The sequence below is a fragment of the Mastigoproctus giganteus genome, chromosome 8, assembly GCF_048544385.1.
Source record: "Mastigoproctus giganteus isolate SK-2022 chromosome 8, ASM4854438v1, whole genome shotgun sequence".
Lineage (NCBI taxonomy): Eukaryota > Metazoa > Arthropoda > Arachnida > Uropygi > Thelyphonidae > Mastigoproctus > Mastigoproctus giganteus.
This window is the reverse complement of record NC_143582.1, coordinates 199,617,884-199,640,170: the sequence shown is the minus strand read 5'-3', so window position 1 is coordinate 199,640,170 and position 22,287 is coordinate 199,617,884. Positions and strand designations below refer to the sequence as shown.

Sequence of the window (22,287 nt, the reverse complement as noted above, 5' to 3'; positions counted from 1 at the left end):
ATGGTTTGAGCCTGCTTTTCGTGATATCAAACTGATAGTATTTTGGTACCTTGCAGAAGTAGAGACATTGTGATAGCTTCTAAAATGTCGCTCAATCTTATTAGTGTTCTTTCAGTAAAACGCCCTATATCACAAAGTTTAGTATATGTAGTAGCATTGATGGACTGCAGCTCTTAGATCCGATCCAATAGAAGTGTTGCGGGAGAACTGGAAAGGCATGCGAGGTCTCATTCAGAGAGGTCAACATTACTTATCCAATTAAAAACTGTTCTGTTGGAGGATCGAAAATATTTCCCTCAGAAATTATCATAACTGATGAAATAAGTTCCACAAAGATTATGTGCTGTATTACAACAGAAAAGAGGTCCTGACAGTGTTACAGTTTGATCTGAAGTTGTAAGAAGTGGGACTAAAAAGAAGCGAGAAATTTTTTAAAAATAATTTATTTTAAATACAACAATTTCAATGTTTATGGAGCGCCTATGCAGTGCTCCATTCGTGATTTCCAGGATCTAAAACAGCAGCGGAAGTCCTCTGAAGATACCGCCTTTAATTGCTGCGTTCTGTTCCTCTGAATGTTTGCTAAGTTCTTCAATCATTTCCCTTTGAGGCGGATTTTGACTTTCGGGAACGTAATAAAGTTGCATGGCCCCAGATCTGAAGAATAAGGCGAGTTCTCCAATGTCGTGATCATATTTTTCGTTAAAATCTCTCTCACTGTGAACCATTCTCGCGGATCCATTCGTGCACACCTTTTCTCATGCTCAACCGCTCTGTCATTGAATCCCATCAATGACGCGAGTAATTTTTATGGGCTTTTTCACAACATGTTTGAGTTAGCAGGCCTTAGGAGAGGTTCACATAATTGATTTTACCTGAAAACTCGGGTTTTTCGTTCAGCAAACCAAATACACGCAATTACAGACACAATATACTGATGCCTCCTAGCCTTAGTTGCTTTGGCATTTAACACAGACTTAACAGAATTTAAATTTTTTCTAGTATTCTTTCAAAACGAAAACTTTCTCTTGTATACGCAATGTTTGGGTAGTTCTAAAATTGCCAATTCAAAATTTTAAATAGTTTGATGAATAAAAATCGCCGATAATTTTTGGATAGGTTTTTTTTTGGGGGGGGGGATTGGTGGAGGGGAAGGACACGACTTAAATCATAGTTTCAATTCAAAATAACTAATTGTCCTTTAAATAAAATAATGTCATACTTGTCCTCTAAGTGTTGGTAGGGTTTCCATGGAAACACGAGGCATTGTAAAGCAGATGCAAAATGTGCATTCTTTATTAACAACAAACTACTTTTAGCCATATATATAAGCACTTTCTACAAGTCAAAAAAAAAAAAAAAAAAAAAAAAAAGAATTAACGAAAATAAAAATAGGCAAAACATGTTAGAATGCAATATAAGATACATACAACCAGCTGTACAAAGTCCTTGAAACACTAAATGAGAGCAACATTGGGCAAACAGGCTTTAAGGCATTCCACACTCTACTTTGTGATGCAGGGTCCAGCCTGCCCACTGAGCAATGCACAAACAAAACGGAAACTGCGCCTTCCATGTTACCACGACAACTAGAAATTACAACAGAGGAGGATTTAAGACTAAGGACCAAATATACAAACAGCGACACACTATACACCCCTTTTCCGCAGAGGAGAACGATCCCCTCTGCCTTCTTCAACTTCTTCACAGACGACGGATCAGAGCTGAGCATGTGGGCCTCTTCCTGGGACTCCTCTTACGATAAAGAAAGACAAAAGAACGTCCACCTAATGTCCAGCCAGTGTGAAGTCGACTCCCCCTCTAGGTCTATATAGAAACAGTACGAACCTAACTTGGAGACATGCAGAGATCCCGGTATTGCGTGGATGTGCAGTGAGAGGACATGAGTAAGCAAGCCGGGTTCCGGTCGGTCCTCGTGCTTTTAATCAGGCACTCAGGTTCTGGCGTTCACACAAGCGTCTGGAAACCACTTGACTGAGGTTTGGCAGTGAAGTGCGGCAGGAACACGTGCTCGTCATTTTAAGTACCACTTGATCGAACGCTCCATGTTCATCCGATGTCCCGCCTGCTTGACCCCTAACCCCATGAGGTCATTATTGTCCATATTTGCCAATTTGGCCCCAGTAATGCCCGCTTCGGCGAAACATATTTTGTACTCCGATAGAAAGAGACTTTCTAGCCAATCAGAGACGTCTTTTCCCGACCAGTCATGAAGAGACTTTTGCCGAAATTCTTTCTGAGGTGTTGGGATTCTCGGAACCTCTTTGGATGTCCTTAGCAGAGGGAACGACAGATCTGCTTTGTTGGTACCGATTGACGAAGGCATTCGGTTTGAGACGGGGAGGGTGCTGTAGCTGTTCAGCTGGTGCGCCAATTGGTGGAGATTTGAGGTGACCTCATAGCTTCGTGCCATTTGAGTCTTAGACGGGGACGAGACTTTGTTTGAAGCGTGGTGCGGTGAGCCACTATCTCTGGCGGGAACTGACGTACGGTAGGAATAGTCTAAGTAGGTGTAATTGGAGGCGTGAACTTCCGGAGATCCAGGGCGGACAGAGGGATCACCAGACGTCGAAGATAGCCGAGAAACAGGAAGGGGTTGTGGCTTCATTCTCGCAAAAGCAGGAGATTCGTCACTGAATTCTGGAGGTGGTGCTAATGGGGTTTCTTGCGAGTTCATTCTATGTGGCTGATTCCTGCCAGCCGATGTGTTGGGTGCGAACTCGGGAGGAGGTGGCACAAGTTCGGTCAACACGTCGACCTCGTTGACAGCTGCAAGTCCAAGAGAATCCACTTGAAGACGAATCATCTGTAAACTTTGGTCTACTCGCTGGCAGAGTCGCAAACACTCGTCATCACGGGATTTGTCTGTGGGCACGACAGAGGTGTGAACTCGTACTGACTTCTCCACTGGACGAGTGATCATCGTGTGTGGTGAACTGTCCAATTCATTCACGTCCGCATCTTTTCCTTTAACTATGGTTGTGAAGATGTTATCAGTGCCTGCTTTCCTAGTATCGGTCGTAGTGGAGGGAAGAACGGGAGGGAAGACTGCTCTTCGTGTGACACTCTGTCGGTTGAGAGTCATTACTACAGTTGGGGGATGAGGGGCTTCCTTCTCGCCATTTTCTGATTCTTTCAACTCCGACGAAACCCTTCTTCCAAGAGTGCTCTGCTTTTGATAATTTTCTACCCTTCGCATGATGTTCGCTTTTGGGGGCGTGTCGGGGGGCTTTTTAACAACCGTTTCGGCCACTACAGCAGGGACAGGAGGTGGAGGAACTATTCGATCACTTTGCGGTTCTGTATCTGATGAGACTCCACTGGAACTATCGGCCGTCTCTTCTTCATTAAAAGTTTTAGGGCAAGACTTGGATGTCTTCATAGTTTTAGGGGCGCTCTTAGAATCAGTCTTTGGATCGGCCCCTTTGGCCTGTGTTCCCATTAGAGCTATCCTTATACCGTCACTCTTCCTGCGAGGAGAAAACGTTGTGGCTTTTGCAGCCATCTCACTCCGTTTCTCGAAGTTGTAAATGTTTTCTTTGACCGATCTAGAGACCACTTCAATCCCTGGTGAAATTTCTTTCTGAGTGTCCTCTGCCGTATCCAAACTGTTTACCATTATTTCAGTCTTACATTCCACTGCAAGTAGCAGGTCATGCTTTGGTTTAGTAGGAACTGCAGGAGCCATCTTCACTACTGGAGTGGTAACTTCTTTGGGGACGTAATCTTCCATCTTCTCCTTATTGTTCATATCTTTTGGAGGAAACACTTCTGCAACCAACTTCTGAGGGGTGGCCACAGCCGGTTTTTCTTTGTTGCAAATGTCTTTACACATGGGAATCTGCTTCGGATGCTTCTGAGGTGCCCCATTGTTCCTTTCACCACTGATAAGCACTTCTTTTACAGGCACTGGAAGACTCTCTTTAGGGATCTTTGGAACTGGCCCCTCCGAAGCGATTATTTCAGCCAGATGCAAGGGTGGTTTCACACCTGGACTTGCCACCTCTTCACCATCTAGCAGCCATTCTCTCATGATGGTTTCTTCCACTTTTTGATTTCTTTCCTTCTCCACTGAGGACGCCTGCTTTCTTTCTGCTTCTTTTAGCTTAATACGGTTGTTCTTTTCTCTAGTCATTTCGGGAGGCGGAGGAGGAGGGGGAGGAGGCACTTCTCCCATTTTGACACCACTGCCATTGGTGGTTATTACCTCAGGAATTCGGTCGCACGTGTCGTCCACTCTCTCTGTAGATTTAACTTCATTCGGCGGCGAGATCTCTTTCTCACTGTCTGAAGCACTGACCACATTCTTGTCACTAAGTTTATGAGATTGTTTTAATTTCTCACGTGCTTCGTGGATCGCTTTTTTGGCTTCTGTGTGAGGGCTCCCTGGTCGGTCTTCCAAAGAGGTTTCTCCAATACCTCCATTCTGCTGCGTTTCAGCAATGGGTGTTGTGGCCATGAACGTCACCAATTTACCTCCTCCATCCAGAGTAAGTGATCGCTCTCCTTCTTCTTCACTACTCTCATAGTCAGGTTCAGGAATAAAGGGTTCGTGCGTGTGACTACTCAGGGTTGGGTAGTGTTTGGGACTGCCTGGTTCCGAGTTTCCAGTATGAAATTTTGCACCATAAGCATTCGCTATGGGGGACTTTCCTTTTAATGGTTTTAAAGTTCCTCGGTCCGATATGTGTCCACTATCAGATGACATGGAATCCCGCTGTCGGTGTGTCGTACGGAACGATGGATAAGCCATCCCTGAGTCTCCACTATTTTCAGCATCTGAGGAGGTAGCACTACGAACACCTGGTTTGCTTCCGGGCATCCTGGGTGGTAAAGAATGGCTCCTGATTGTCGACCCTCGGCCAAGGTGTCTCGGAAGGGTGACGTCACATTTCTGAAGTTTCTCTTTTGTGTACCCAACCCCTATGATTGACTCCGGGGAGGCATACAGTTTGGCACTGTCTCCTGGTCGGAAACTTGACATCACGGTCGTAGCTTTGGCCTGCCTAGCTACGGTTAAGTTGGCGTACTCACCTAAAGCTCGTGACACGTCCACTTTCACTACTTGTCCGACAGGTGGAGGTGGCGGCGGATAAGAGGGCGGTGGGCAACTAGCTCGTGGTGGCTGAGGGGGAAGTTTTTCGGGTAGAGTCAACGGTATCGTCTCGGCATAAATCCCTGAACCATTCTCTTTTAGGACCAGAGGTCCTTTGTTCCGTTTCAGTTTGTCGTAGATATCCTCTTCGGACTTCCACGTGTCCGCCAGCGTCTGTCCACGATCCTTCGGAGATGTGCCGAGACTTCGACTATAGCTGTGAGGTGGACACGCCCAAGAATGTCTGCAACGCCGCCCGTGAGGCACGTCGTCTTGGCTTCTACTTCGACGAGGGTAATGGTGGTGGTGATGGTGATGGTGACTGTGGTGATCTCCGTTTACAAGCACGTCGTTCACTTGCACGTCCATGTTGAGGTCCGGGGTGCTGTGGAAGGCTTTGTGCATTTGTACTTCATCTTCCGCACCTTTCCCGCGAGAAGCTCTGGATCGTTTCATTGCAGCCACACTGCCGTACACTTTATGCATTCCACCTCCAACCCCTGTCTGTGATACTGTAGGACTGAACTTCCGGCTTTGAGAATCCTGGCGTTGACGACACAGGAAGTCTTCCAGTTCGGAAACACTGATCCGACGAGAGCTAGGTCGAGAGCGAATGGAAGCAATTTTCTGGGTGGTATTTTCAGCAGGGGTGGTGGCCTGTTTGTTAGGAATGCTTTCTATAGAACTGCTCTTCGTGGACCTTCCCTCGGAGTCATATTCATTCAGTGTATGATCCAGGACTTCTGAAAGAAAACGAAATCCATTTAATCTCCTTAAAGAAAATGAAACAGCTATAAGAACTCAAAGGATCATTACTTCTTGGTTTTATAATGTCTCATGATTAAGTCAATAAGGATTCTACTAAGAAATACTAAACTGCTGGACATGAATTACATTGAAGTTTCTGCACATAGCATTCAAACCATTACTACACTTCAAGGGACCCCTGTTGGGTCTACTATATGGTGGTATTTTTTTAACTCTTTAAACACAGACAATATACAGTATAAATAGCAAAAATATAGAATGCGCATAGATCATGTTTACAACTGTAACTATTTCTGAAACACCAAATGAAAGCAAGGCATGTAAGAGAAAAACAATTCAGTTTTAAACTTTTTTGTATTAAGAGAGTGACAGACAGAAGAAATGCAAATAAATGAGAAGAAAACTTGACGTAGAGTGATGACAAGTTCCCTCGTTGAGAATAAACATTGCTTAGGCTGTTCGACTGCAGTAATCTGAAGCCAAAGTGGAAGAAACGCATGATCCATCAGACTTTGAAAAAGGTCTTATCATGGGTGCACGTTTAGCAAAAGCCACGATTCAGGAAACGAAAGACAAATGGTTTCTCAAAAGCATCGATCTCAAAGATTTTTAATGACTGGAAAGCAAAGCGGTTTTCCCAATCTCAAAGGCGTAAATGTCCAGAAACACAATACTACAAGAGCGAAGCAGTCGCATTCTAAGGAAAATTATACGGGAAAACTAGGCCAAGCAATGTGTAGTAAATAACGTCTGAATTCAACCAAGCCCAGAAGTGCCCTATTTCAACAAATACCGTGCGCAGGGAATTGAAGAAATTGAGTATTGATAGTCGCCTGCCTATTCGGAAGCCACTTGTTCTCGAGAAAAACGGAAAAATCCACTTCCAATGGTGAAGGGAACGTTTGATTGGAGAGTGGACCAATGGAAGAAAGTCATGTGGTCAGACTAATCACGACACACTTTGTTTTGCACTGATGGTAGGTACAGCGTGTGATAAGAACTTTACGAAGTGATGGACCCTGCTTGCCTTCTTAAGACAATTCACGCATCTGGAAGCGGTATCATGGTATGGGGAATGTTTTGTTGGCACGGACTGGGTCAGTTGATACAGTGGAAGACTGAATATTATCTAGAGAGTACCTGAATTTTCTATCAGATATATTGCACCTGTTACACTTTTATTCCGAAGGTGATAAGCACTTTATGGATGACAAAGGAACAACGCATCGTGCCTGAATGGTTTGGAAAGCTGACACGGATTTCTGCCTTCTTTCCTGTCCCTCACATTCACCTGATCTCAATCTTATTGAGGGTGTGTAGGATATGCTGGTGAGAGATTTGGAAACGGAGTGCTCTTCTGTCCACTTTTTCCCAATTACGCGATATTTGCTGGAAGAATGATTACAAAACGCACTAAAACACCTCATAGAAGCCATGTCCGCCGCATATTTGCTGTTGTTCGAAACAAAGGTTCATATTTCTTGACCAGTGGTGTGTGTATTTTCCAATATTAATATATACTAACAGAAATGAAATTTGTTATCCATATTCGATAAGTTCTTCGTGACAGTATAGTGGTTTCGCTATTTATTTGGAGAATTCTGGATTCAATTCCCGTTGACAACAGTAGAGTAAATAGGGTTTTCCTGGGGAAAATACACTTCAATGGAATCTCCAAAAGATGGTCGTAAACTTCCATCACGGCCAATGACTAAAGCATTACAAACAACTTCCTCAATGGAGCTTTCTTATTTTTTGAGGTATCTCAGATTTGTTAACAATTTCGCATTTCCTCAAGTAGCCGACTTCTGACCTGAGGTAAGAAAATTACCCCAAAATATAGTAGAGTAAAATAAGCTTTTATATCTCACTCTCTTCACACGTTTTCAATTTATATTTTGTTGTATTTTATTTAATGAATTTTGTTGCCAGTGAAAATGGGGGAAAAGAGAATTATTAGCCAATAAAAACTATCTAACTCTGTTTTTTAATTAGTATTTTTCAAAGTTGTAAAGATAATTTATGACTACCCTGGTCATAAATTATTTTTACTAGTCGGGGAGGGGACATTTAAGATAGAATTGACCCTGTTTGTGATAATTTCAGTGAAAAATTCATTTACAAGGATAGCCTGACTGATCGACAGTTTGATTTTCACATTTTCTATCTTGTGAAGTAGAAAAGCAAATTTAATATATCTTGAAAATGACTTCTTTTATTGAATTGAAAATTAACCAATTTAATTAATATATGTTTTGTATATTAACTCAGGTTTATAAGAATCTCATTGACCATACACATTATTAATTTTGGTGTGTTATTACGTAGCACAGAGCGAAACGAAAGACAGAATAAATAAATGACAAATTTAATATTAAGTTGTAAAACACATATATTAAATACAGTACAAATAGCTTTCGGTTATTATGGTAACCTTCATCAGTCAAACTGACAGTTTAGGAACGTAGAACATAAGGGAGTGTATTGCCAGTAGTGTATAGTGAACTGCGTGATGTAATAGTTAAATGTTTGATGTTGAAGTGCTCGGCAATGGCCGAGTGTTCTATGTCCGCTAAGCGGATATTGACCCGCACTGCAATGTCGTGGTTGTCGATCGGTCCCGCCATTACTGGCGCCACGCCTGGTTGGAGTCGTTGCACATCACGTGCTCTAATACTTCAGTCAACAGAAGCAGTGGATATCGTGTCCACCCTATTATTGAAGCAACCTTTCTCATGAGTGAAAAACGTTGGCAACGTTCGCATACGTCACAACCACAGGCTTCAACATCAAACAGTTAACTATTACATCACGCAGTTCACTATACATGACTGGCACTACACGCCCTTAATGTTCTACGTTCCTAAACTGTCAGTTTGACTGATGAAGGTTACCATAATAACCGAAAGCTATCTGTACTCTATGTATTTAATATGTGTTTTACAATTTAATATTAAACTTGTCATTTATTTATTCTGTTTCCCGTTTCGCTCTGTGCTACGTAATAACTCACCATAATGAATCCAGAGCGCACAGGCCTCTTTAACTATATTATTAATTTTGTGTTTCTTATCCTGCCTGTACAGATTCTTGTAAAAACCTCATAACTACTATTTTTCCTTTTATATAAATGACGATTTTACGCACCTATTTCGGCTAAACCAGCTACCATGGATCGCGCTCGAGCTCTTCCAACAGATAGTGTTGTCCTTGGATCGCGCTTGGGAGGAAGTGGAGCTGAAAAAAATAGTAGCTTTTATCAAAAGTTGGACTCAAAAGTGTAAGATATCATGGGTCAACACACTAAAGACAAATACACTGCTCGTTCATTGGCTTGTTGTGCTGTCAATCAAACATCGTGTTATATGCATTTCACATTAGCTGACCCGGAATACTGACAGATGGTACAGCATGTTATACCTGTAATACTATGCTGTTCCATCGACAGAACGCAATCCGTTATGATGGTTATCTTTGGCTTTTAATTTTCCCGTTATGATAGTTATCCTTGGCTATCATTGGATTTTAAATGATTTTTTTTAAAGAGGTGATAAAGGTCCGGCACCGAGGGGGAGGGGTTCCTCCAAATCTCACTGTGTTCATCACCTTATTCGACTTTAAAATTTTCGTATTTCGCCAATTGACTCCCCCATCCCCCTCTCCAAATGAGAAATGTTTTCTAATCCATGAGTGTGCCATTCCCTCCCCACCAGGCCCACAAACATAAGTGACCTACCACTGTCTCTGAGGTTTAATCGCAAAATAGACAGACTGTGATGCCTCATTCTCCTTATGGCTTAAACTTGATCCAGACTATCACTTCTTTGGTAATTTGAAGAAAGGCCTATGCAAACATCAGAAAGATAACACATTGAAGAAGGTTGTTAGAGAGCAGCTGAACAGAAAATTTTACAGATGGGAATACATGCTCTCGTTAAACGTTGGTGGAAACTGTCAGAAAAAAAACGTGGAATACGTTAAAAAATTCAGGAAATTGTATATTTATTTTCATTTTTTTATATTTTAATTTTGAGAAATTAAAAATTAGAAACACTACTTTCCGACTTGGTCCTAATATATTGTGCTCACAAATAAGTTAGGTAGCTGTTCTTTTTCCACTAATGGTCTTTCAGTAAGCCTTTTCAGATGTTTTAATACTTCCAAAATCCACCTTTGGTAAAGACGTTGGATTACCAAAGGCGACAATAGATCACCCTGATTCTTGCCTCCCGCTTCGGCTAACTCTTACAGATTAATTCTCTGAAGACTTGAAGCCTTAATTCTTGAAACCTTGAAATATTCAACAAATTATGCATCCATCCGGATAATTCCTGTAAAGATAAGCTCTACAGAAAGGATATCGTAGAGAACTGTTATCAGCTGATGAATCTGTGATGGACATTTCACCTGACCAATAATACTTTTCTATAAATAATTTTGTAGAATTTCAGTGTAGAATTTTACACTACGTGTAAAATTCTCAAAATTTGTGTATTACTTCAACCTTTTGTATATAAGTAAAATTCTGTCCCGGGTAGAGCCCGCATGTACTCTACTTATAACCCATTGTAGATGTGGTACCCTTATTTCAGTACCATGCATCCATTGTACATGTTTCTAAGTCATTTTGGAGTTAAAAATCTTGGTTAAATATTTTTCGCATGTTTTTGATTAAAATAACTGCCGGATCATTGCAGAGCATTACAGGGAGGGAGAGAAATTTTTGAATCCGAACTGGTCTTGACCTTTTCTGCTAAATTCACTTTGAATTCAAAGTACCCTGGGAGTTAAAATTTCGTAACAAAACAGTAATCTTCCTTCTGCATGGAAGAAAACATTTCAAAAATGGATAGTGGTAGTTATCCGATACTACGGGGCTATTAGATCTAATATCCCCCCCCCGGAAAAATCTGCAATTGCAGAATTTATGTCGTTAAAAAGTAGGCGCTACTATTTTAGTAATGAATGTAAGTATGTATAGGGCACATTTAATGCGTGAAACTTAATGTGAATGGCATTGTAACACCAAGTTTAGCTTTTAAGTACCAAAATATATTCTTGATTTAGCAAACCAGTCAAAACTATTTAAATATTTCACGTACCTTTCTTCGTGGATAGCTTCCTCGGCAAAGTGGCGCACTGACGATTTATTAGAGGGGGTTTATCTGTTGGAGTGCTTCCAGGGGGTTGCTGTACCGTTACAACAGTCATGGCAACTAGATCTCCTGACTGGCGAATGATGGCAACAACGTGTTCGTGAGAAGCTTGTGATACGTCTTGTCCGTTAATCTGAAATGGAAATGATTTTACTTTTATCACCAACTAAAACAAGAAGTAAAGAAAATTAGCTATTTTTTTTAAAGTCATTAATTTGTCAATCATACCGTATCAAATGATGGAATAGATTTATAGAGGTCGAAATGCGATATACAGTAGTTTTATTTTTAATTTTATTATTAATAATGAAGTACTACTGTAATCGAATCTTTTCTCCCTTATATTGTATTGCATTTATCTATCGTACTATTTTACCCCTGTATAGTCGTGTAGAAAGTTCTGTGTGTGAAGTTTAATTTGTATTGGGGTGGGGAAGTAGCATTTGCTTGAGTTTAGTTTTGAATTTCATTTTTGTAATGGAAATCAATGTTATCCCGAATCAATAAAATATTTTTAGCTACTGTTACATTTCGAGTGTCATATTTTAAATAAAATATTGGTTTTTCTAAACAAGGAAGCTTCAACTAGTTTATGATCAAAATCAACGAAATTGTTACTAAGCATCATTTAGTGTGTTCGCTTAGTGCAAACAAGCAAGTTTATTAAGTAATACTTTAGGTTTAAAAAAAAAAAGGGTAGGCTTATCTTAATAATTAAACTTACGAATATTCAAACTGTAGATGGTAATGAATGTCTTAGACGAACAGGATCTCTGTCTTTCGTAGCAACGTGATTTAAAATCTAAAAAATTGGAAGCTCCCAGCGAGAACAGCAATGCCTGAAGTCTTTCGACGAAAATCAGGTGACATGAGCGCCATCTAGCATACGATCTTATAAACAATAATTAGAAAATAATTTGGATTTTAAAAGCTGTGGATTTATCTTAATTATTTAGGTTAAGGATAACTAAACTTCAGATACTAAACAAAATAGTTACAGTACCGATAAAAAACTTGATTTCTAGACATTTTGGTCTTTCTTAGTAGAGTAATTTATCTAATGAAATACGAAGCCAGAAGCTAAAATATCGGTGAAAACGATATGGAGGGATAGAGATGACATCAGCGCCATCTAGCATGCGAGCTTATAAATTGTATGTACTAAGATCGTAGTTTTATAATTTGGCTTGAAAGTATGGTGTAGATAAACGTAAGGACGTTTAACTTAAACGTCTTTACGTTCAAGTTACTTATGATGGCATTTAGATTTAACATTCACGTTTTTCATTGTCAAGCTGATATACTGGAAGGAGTGAAGCATTTGGAACTAGGAATTTTAATAAAGACATCCACTCTTAAATTGTATTACCATTATTTCAATGTTCACGTCAGGTTTGCTGTTTGACAAAGTAAAATTTTACAATGTAGTTTTACTGTTAAGTTACCTTATTTGTATTACGTTCTTCATATCAGAAGTATTTACCTTGGTTTATTTTCTAGCAATCTGTTCCAAGACGACTTCGTTTATATACGAAATGTAACACGTCCAAAAGTTCAGGAATTGTAAGATTGCAATTGAATTTTAAGACCAAGTCTAGAGTGATTTTGTGTGTGTGTGTTGGGGGGTGTTCCTTAGCGCTGTGTTGTCTGCTCCTAATACTTTTGAAGATGCGAATCCTCTGGCCTTCAGTGTTTTATTTTCACTGCTGCTCTGAAACTCCTGGCCAGGCTGTGGCAGGTAGCCGTACATTTTTCTTTGCCATGTAATAAAGTGCAATAATTTAATCTCATGTTTTTCATTGAGGATGCTTTGCTGATTTGGTAAACTTATTACGGCTATGGTTCTTGAAGTTCTCTAATGAAGTTCTTGTGGCGAATTGCCATTTTGCATTTCAGATTTTACGGTAAACTATCGGTTATTGAGCAGGGTACCACAAAGTTGTTCCATGGACAGTTTCCGACAACTTTACAATCGCTGTAAAAATATGTTGGTGCTCATGGACATATTATTTAAAAATAAGCGCATGCACTCGTTTTTGCAAAATAATTTCATTCCAAAACATTTTGAATGTAATTACTTATCGTTTTGTAAGTTCTACAGAATTGATCAATTCGAATTCTAACTGTTCAGACATCATACTGAATACCCTCATATATTCTTAAGTTACAAAAAATGTATGCAGTGGTAATTACTCTACAGCAGGAAAACCCCAAAACTTGATCCAGTGTGGTAAGAATCGTATTGCATATTTAAATGATCAATGAGTTCTTTGACCTGACAGGTTGTAGTTTAAAATGATCTTATTGTGGATATGACACAGTTGGCTCATTTCCTTTTAATGCCAATTCTCTCAAGTCTTAATTGAATGTTTGTTTTTCGCTTGGTGTTGCTCAATCTTTCATACTCGGCCATCTCCAAATAGTCATCGCAACCACCTTTGTTGAACTTATTTTTATATTATGTTCTTTATTATTTAGGAGGGAGAGAATTTTTTTATAAATTAGAGTACTGCAACTACTCATAAGTAGATCTGTTTTTATTTTCATTAATTAGCTTTTATAGATCACTTTAGGAATCACTAAGAAAAAAGTTCCATCTCCTTAAGGTAGAGAAGATCTCTTCAGAGATGACATTTAAATCTAGAGAAAATACAAGAGACAATTCTTCTCCCTCATTTCCAGTTTTTATCTCAGATAAGTTACATCGGGCCCTTCCTTGTATAGTGGATCCATCATTCGTTTGGTAAGGTTGGAGATCAAATCCAGTCTGTGAGGAAGAGAGCAATTTAACTGTTTTCTTTCAGCACTCAGCAGGAAGCATTAAGTTTTTCGGTAATTTATCCGGTTTTTCATCCCGAAAACATTCAAACTGGCCTATGAATGCAGTTCGGTCTTTCTATTGACATCATACTAAAGTGAATGAGTCCAAAGCAGGAAACTCCTTATAAAAATTCCGCGTTATAAGAAAATTTAGGTAAACAGCTAAACCAGATTTTTTTTTTGCTAAAAGGCTTTTGCTACAGGGGTGGAAAGGCAGCGATCTAACAGCATTGTTTTTATTTTAAAATTCGCGTATAATTCATTATATTTTACAATATATTTTCACACTATAGTTATATTTTGCAATATTTCATTATATTATGAAATATAGTAATGAATGTTGTAAAATATATTTTATTCAATATAATTCATATTATTTATGTAATTGTCATAATGATGGAAAGAAATTTTATGGACTTTGTTTCTCACCGTGGCTGGGTCAGTCGGTCCCAGGCGAGGGTTGCACATGTTTTCAATCCAGCAAACCAATTGAACGATATATGCAGTTATGAACATAATAATATACGAACTCCTCATAGCCTTAGTTGCTTTCGTGGTTTCATGGTCTCAACATCATCCCACGGATGGCAACTCTTGTATTGAGATAAAACAATTTACATTAAAGTAAAGGAAGGACGTGGTGTTTCTAATAGGTTATAATTAATTTCATCAGTGGACTGGTAGCTACGTAAAGAGGCGTTTAAAAAATGAATTAATACAACGAGCTACACAATGTAGTAGTAGTGGCATGTGATGCAAGAAAGCAAGTGTATGAGCTTATGCAGCATCAGCCAAAAAAAAAAAAAAAAAAAATTCACACAACCATTCCCTCTAAATGTTGTCCAGTTCCTCCTTAAATGTATTTAACCTATCAACTTCCACAACGACAGATGGAAGTTTGTTCCAGCAATTAACCACCCGCTGGCTAAAGGCAGCGGGTGGTTGTGGTTAATTGCTTTCGAACATCTATTCGACATCTGTCTTTCCTCAATTTGAATTTATGCCCCCTTAGGTTTGTAATCTGAACAAGTGGAAGAATCCCTTCAGAATTCAGCGTGCTCAACCCATTCAAGGCCTTATACACCTCAATCAGATCACCGCGCAGGTGCCTAGTCTCCAGCCATTGAAATTTGCAGAACTTAAGCCTCTCTTGGTAAGAGGACCTCTTCATTCCCCTCACCAATCTTGTTGCCCTTCTCTGTACACGCTCAAGCAAATCTTCATCCTTCCTAAAATGAGGCCTCCAGACCTGTACACAGCACTCAAGGCGTGGCTTGACCATTGCCTTATACAGAGGGACAATCGCCTCCTTTTCCCTGCTAGCAAAATTCCTATATATCATTGACAAAACACCATGACCTGCCCTGGCAGCCTGTCTGCATTGCTCAGAAAACTTCATAACTGACTGCACAATTACCCCCAGGTCTTTTTCATTTCCTACCACCTTAAGTGTAGTACCACACAGTTGGTACGTTTCCCTGATGTTACTGTGACCCATATGTAGTACTTTGCATTTGTCGATATTAAACTTCAGTTGCCACCTCTCAGCCCAGATGCCCAAATTTTCAAGATCCTGTTGCAGTAATACACTGCCATTACTGTCATTAACAACCCTGCCAACCTTTGTATCATCTGAAAACTTCGACACTAAGCCTGATATACCTTCATCAATATCATTGATAAATACAAAATAAAGTCCACGAAGAGCAGCACCCATTGATTACCACCTTGTCTTCTCTCACTCAACCATCCTTTTATCCATTGTAGCAACTTACCCTTAATACCATTCTGCTCCAATTTGTACAATAGTCTTCCACGCGCAACAGTATCAAAAGCTTTCCTGAAATCCAAATATATGCTATCAAAATTATTTTTTGCATCCAGTTCCTTTGTAACCACAACATAATATCCTATCAAATTTGTCAGACAAGACTTTCTCTTAACAAACCCATGCTTCATCCTTCTGAATTATTGCTGCAGTCTTGTCTAGATGATCCTGCAATGCATCTTTAACCAGTGACTCCATTATTTTACCCGGAACAGAAGTTAAACTAACTGGTCTGTAATTACTTATGTCACCCTTCGACACCCCTTTGTGAATTGGGGATACATTGGCACATATCCAGTCCGTAAGGACCTCCCCTGAGTCCAAGGATGCTCTCATAATTATGGCTAAGGGTTTGCTTACTTCCTTTGACGCCTCCTTTAATATAAATTTAAAATTATATTAAAGGAGTAAAATTGAGCAGGTATACTTAACACCACATCTCCCTAATATAACATTCTACGATAGATACCTTGATGATATCTTAATAATTACTAAAAAATATACAGTACAGAAGGTCCTGGACACATTTAATAACATTCATACTCGACTTAAGTTCACTCTAGAAACGGAAATCCCGCATAAAAAAATCCATTAATTTTCTAAATTTTACGTTAACCAGGTTTAATGAAAACATATATTTTAAAATTTATAGGAAACCAATGAATACTGGGAAATTCTTGCACCGTTCGAGCTGCCACCCTTTTGCATATAAAAGGAGTATTATTTTTAATCAGTTTCAGAACGCATATAGATACAGATCTACTCAGGAATCCTTATTGGATGAGCTCACGGAACTGACAAAAAAGATTTTTAAAGGGGTTATTCTTTAGGTACCATTATGCAGATTAGAAAACAGGCGCAACATAAATTGGAGACGTGTACAACAAATGACAAGGCGGATCACAAACATTTCATTAAAGTTCCGTATATACAACATTGGTATAGACAATTTATTAACATATTTACGAGCACTGAATTCAAGATTGTCCCACAACCCATGTGTAAGCTCCATACTGTCTTGAAACATATGTAGTTCCCAACATGGAAGCTCACAATATTGTTTACAATATTTCTTGTGGTGGGTGCAATTCGTCTTATATTGGTTCGACCCAGAATCTCCTTTCGGTAAGGATACAGCAGCATGTGACATCGGTTAGGACAGGTAGGACGGGTGCCTCTGAGCTTGCGTTTCATGCAATCAATGACGGGCATGTGTTCCTTTTTAATGAATCGAGGGTGCTTAATAAACAGCGTGAATATTTGAAATTGTTAATTGCCGAAACATTGGAAATGAGATTAAATGTTAATTTATTTGTTTCGTCGTTTTAGAATTTTACGACAATTGCTTTTCAATTTTCATGTTGACTTGAGATGTTGGTTGGTTTTGTTGGGGGTTGGTGGCCGCCGTCTTTCTGTGATTCTTTCCGATTCCCTTGATGTGATATGAGAGTTGAAGGCAGGATTATTTTAATTTTAATTTTCATTTTAATTAATAGTTATTTCGACTTGATTGATTTATGACTATGTACGGGGTATAAGTTCATATTATAATCATTCGCGATTGAGCGTTGAGAGATTAACAGTCCTACTAAAAAGGTATGAGGTTTTTACCTATTACTTAAAGTTTAATATAACTGGATAGATCGCATCCACCCCAGGTGCCTTCCTAATTAAGCACCCTACTACAATTTGATAACCTTCTGCCATTTTCAAACCTTAATAATTCCTCATGTGTGAATGTAGATGCAAAATACAGTATTCATTTAACAGATATTTATTTAAAGTATACCCAGTAAAATAAAATAAAATAAAATATTTCCAGAAGCTTTCGGAACTCGTGTCCCTTTCTCAACTGACAGAATTTTTAAATACATTACAAGCAAACTGTGGCACGTTACTCATTCGTCATTGTTGTAGCACGGACGTGTGCTGCCTTGCGCCAGTGATCATCCATCAATAAAACGGTTGTCTCCAGGATTGGATGTATACGCATGCCTTTCTGGCGATTTAATGCCTTAGGGTTGTTCATTATGTTTAGTGACTCTAGCCATAGGCGGTGGCGAAAGTGTCGCGCGTGGTCCACTATCTCAAAGTCGCGCTTGGGGTCAAGATCGTGGTTGGTAGCCCAAAAATGTTCTGCAAGCGCGGACTGGTCAGTTTCGGCAAGCCGGATTGCTCTGTCGTGTTCCGTGAGGCGATCCTGGAGACGTCTCGATGTCTCACCTACGTAGCAACTGTTACAGGCCCTACAGGTGATACGGTACACTACATTGCTGCGTAAGACAGGTGTGACAGGGGTCTTCACACTGGAGACAAGTGAACGTAGGTTCCTACCTGGTAATTGTACACATTTTATGTTGTAACTTCTCAGGATCTTCGAGATACGTCCTGACACTCCTGGATAATACGGAATGTAGGCGGATGATATGCCGACTTGCTTCGGAGGTCTTGGGTTGGAAGTAAGTTCTTGTGCCTGTAACAAGCATCTGTTTAGTACATGGGATGGATAACCGCATCTGGTTAAGTCCGCCTTCACACGGGAGATCTCGTTACGTCTAATTGTGTCGGTGCTGGAATGGCTCCAGGCCCTGGAGAACAGGGTGCGGGCAGTGCTACTGAGATGGCTTGGAGCGTGGCCGGACCCGTAGTTGGTGAATTGACCGCACCACATGGGTTTGCGGTATACTGAGGTCTCTAGATGTGGGCCTACGCGATGCACTAGCACGTCCAGAAACGGGAGCGAACCGTCCACCTCTGATTCTACGGTAAACTTGATGAAATTGGATAGAGAGTTGAGGTATTCTAGTAGTACCGTTTCAGAACCACGTGGTATTATGGTAAAAGTATCGTCGACATATCTACACCACGTTGTAATAGGTGTAGGTGGGTTCTGGTGTATCTGCTTCTCCAGATCTTCCATGGCGATGTTAGCTACTACGGAACTGACAGGGGCACTGCCCGCACCCTGTTCTCCAGGGCCTGGAGCCATTCCAGCACCGACACAATTAGACGTAACGAGATCTCCCGTGTGAAGGCGGACTTAACCAGATGCGGTTATCCATCCCATGTACTAAACAGATGCTTGTTACAGGCACAAGAACTTACTTCCAACCCAAGACCTCCGAAGCAAGTCGGCATATCATCCGCCTACATTCCGTATTATCCAGGAGTGTCAGGACGTATCTCGAAGATCCTGAGAAGTTACAACATAAAATGTGTACAATTACCAGGTAGGAACCTACGTTCACTTGTCTCCAGTGTGAAGACCCCTGTCACACCTGTCTTACGCAGCAATGTAGTGTACCGTATCACCTGTAGGGCCTGTAACAGTTGCTACGTAGGTGAGACATCGAGACGTCTCCAGGATCGCCTCACGGAACACGACAGAGCAATCCGGCTTGCCGAAACTGACCAGTCCGCGCTTGCAGAACATTTTTGGGCTACCAACCACGATCTTGACCCCAAGCGCGACTTTGAGATAGTGGACCACGCGCGACACTTTCGCCACCGCCTATGGCTAGAGTCACTAAACATAATGAACAACCCTAAGGCATTAAATCGCCAGAAAGGCATGCGTATACATCCAATCCTGGAGACAACCGTTTTATTGATGGATGATCACTGGCGCAAGGCAGCACACGTCCGTGCTACAACAATGACGAATGAGTAACGTGCCACAGTTTGCTTGTAATGTATTTAAAAATTCTGTCAGTTGAGAAAGGGACACGAGTTCCGAAAGCTTCTGGAAATATTTTATTTTATTTTATTTTACTGGGTATACTTTAAATAAATATCTGTTAAACTATGGACCCCAGTACTCCAGGCCCATTTGTCACAGTATTCATTTAGTTTGTTAGCCACTTGAGCAGGATCATCAACAGTCGAACCATCGATATCAAGTGGACCAATCAGATTCATCCCCTTCCTTTTAGAGTTTATATAAGTAAAGAAATCCTTGCTGTTTTTCTTAGCATTTTTTGCCAAAGATTTGTCGTAATCTGCCTTCGCCTGCCTAACCTCCTTTGTAACCTGATTACAGACTAGCTTATATCTGCCATAGGCTTCTGTGTCACCTGATAATTTATATGCATCCCATGCATTTTTCTTCTCTGTCACGAGTCTCATTAGTTCATTCATAAGTTGTATATTTGTAAAAATTAGATGAAATTTAAAAATTAAAGAATACAAAAATGTATAAATTAATTAATTATAACCTATTGGAAACACCACGTAACGTCCTTCCTAACTACGTTGGATCTAGGTACGGACCAACCACAGTCCGTCTCACTCGTGACTTCAATTAATTAATTAAAGTTAACATTTTATGCCCTATCTACCATGCATCAACTGCACATATACGAGCATTTGCCATTTAGACAATTCTTAATTACCTCAAGAAGAAAATCTCCTTTTTTGAGTCCGGCCAGTTCAGCAACTCCACCCTTATCTACATCATCGAGGTACTGCAAACTGGGCCAGAATTCCGTTGGTTGCCTTTCCATCAGTGGACTGGTAGCTACATAAAAAGGCGTTTTAAAAAAAGGAATTAATACAACAAGCTACACAATGTCTTCAATATCTTCTAATGTGAAAAATACCAAACAGGGAATAATTATAATCAAGTTGTATTTTTGTAAAAATTAGATGAAATTTAAACATTAAAGAATACTAAAATGTATAAATAAACATAATTAAATATCTAAAGAGATTAAACAGAAGATTATTCATAAACCCAGAATTAAGCCAATTGCGTTACTTGAGTTTCAGGCAAAGTGGTACGAATTGCAGTAATAATCTATAATGCTGTCTTGGGACTGGACTTTTGGTTCCATAGAAAAAGTTTTAAAGTACATATTCAATGGCGCGGGCTGAAGCACGTAATTTTAATGAGTTAATATTTAATGAGAGTTTTAACGACTTCTGTAAACAAATGAGTTATTGGTGGTTTTATTCATGGAACTCTACCTAAGCTAACACAACTTCAGTTACAAGATATCAAACGGTAACTCTCTTTTTACAGACTTTTTATTCCCCTAGCTGAGTTAGTTGGTCTCAGCATGTTTTTTCTTTCCAATTTTTTTCGACTTGGGTTTTTAATCCAGCAAACAGTTACCTTGGTGCTTAACGCACACTCTACCATTGACACTGGGATCCTCCAGTTTTATTAACTGGGCAACCTAAGAAAGAGCAGTGGCCCAGCAATATCTACACAGTTTGACCATATTATCAAGAAAGACTGTTAAGGATCTTAAGGATCTAGGCATCACTTTTACTAGAAACAGTAATTCAAGAAGCATGTCATCATTCATTTCACCCAAGTATGGAGCTCTTGTGGATATAATCGTTGGTATAATTGCCGTTCCCCCCCACACCGGATGGAATGAGATCTGAGTTCACAAAAATTGCTCCTGTCAATGAAGGGAAGAATTTTTATGGGCCTTTTTTCACAACGTGGCTGAGTTAGGCGAGAGTAGAATTGTTTTGAATCCCGAAAACTCGGGTTTTTCATTCAGCAAACAGAAAATCGACCACAGAACACACACAATTTACACACATATTATATATATGTTACTGATATGTCTAAATCCCTACATCAACCAACCAACCAACCAACCAACCAAATATAGAAGATGTCTTAAAAAAAAGACCATCGTTTCACACTCCCAGATTGCCAATTCTTTGTAAAACTTTGTTATTGACGAAGATTAAATTTTCCTTCTGGATATGGAGCCTTTACACTTCTAAGTTCGTAGGCTAATTCGAAAAGGTACAAAACATTTTATTAGTTACCTTACCAATAGCAATTCTGTTTTATCACAGGAAATATTATAGCCTAATCTACTCACACTGAAAGTTAAGTCCTTTACAAAGCAGAGGACAAAACTGAACCCTGCCAGGAACAACTTCATTATTGAGCTTTTCAATCTCCTAGTGGACTGCAAAAGGGTTATCTGATAGGATGAACAATTTCTCTTAATAAAGAGAGTCTTTAGTTCAGAGAAACACACTAAAATTCATAACAACTGCTGATGACAGATAACGCTTAGTCTGTACAGCCTACTTAAACGTAATAATGGACTTGGTATGTCCCATTATGATTCTCTATATTGAATATCAATGATGGGCGAACATTCTTTCTTCAAAACTTTGACAATCAGTATGCTGTGTGGATACTGACTGAGCTACCAGAATCTTGTTGTTATCAGAAAATGCAAAACATTTAGAACAACCCAGTGGGTTGTAGACTTAAATGTTTCATAAATACGAAATGTGGAGAAACACCAGTGCCTATTGAATAAACAAAACAGAATTAAATGAATGTGCTCGTAGAGGGAGTGCAATAGGTGCGATATGGGTAGTGAAAGAGAATTAAGAAATTCGTGTAGCGGAGAATTACCTGAATGCTTGGATTTTCCTATAACTTCGTCGCTGAGATCTGCCGTGCTCTTTCCCCTTTTCAAAATAATCTCCTTCGAAGTATATACACCTGAGCCACGGATGGATCTACTCGTAGAAGTATTCCCAGAAACCATTCTTTGATAACTCTTTAAGATTGGTCGTTGTGGATTTTTGAGTCTGTGCTACTTGAAATTGTAGCA

General features: G+C 39.8%; 1 protein-coding gene across 3 annotated transcripts in view; it reads right to left on the bottom strand.

The window, feature by feature from the left end:
* Positions 1-1,404: 1,404 nt before the first annotated feature.
* LOC150082168 (uncharacterized) overlaps positions 1,405-22,287 on the bottom strand; it is a 149,200-nt gene continuing 128,317 nt past the window's right edge. For 2 of the 3 annotated variants that reach the window (XM_090379150.1, XM_090379152.1), the window contains 4 exons: positions 20,080-20,204; positions 10,987-11,173; positions 9,032-9,121; positions 1,405-5,859 (listed from right to left, as the gene is read on the bottom strand). In XM_090379150.1, coding sequence (XP_090235276.1) covers positions 2,036-5,859; positions 9,032-9,121; positions 10,987-11,173; positions 20,080-20,204 — 4,226 coding nt within the window. In that variant the 3' untranslated portion in view covers positions 1,405-2,035. The remainder of the gene's footprint in view (positions 5,860-9,031; positions 9,122-10,986; positions 11,174-20,079; positions 20,205-22,287) is intronic. The other variant, XM_090379151.1, reaches the window with a different exon arrangement.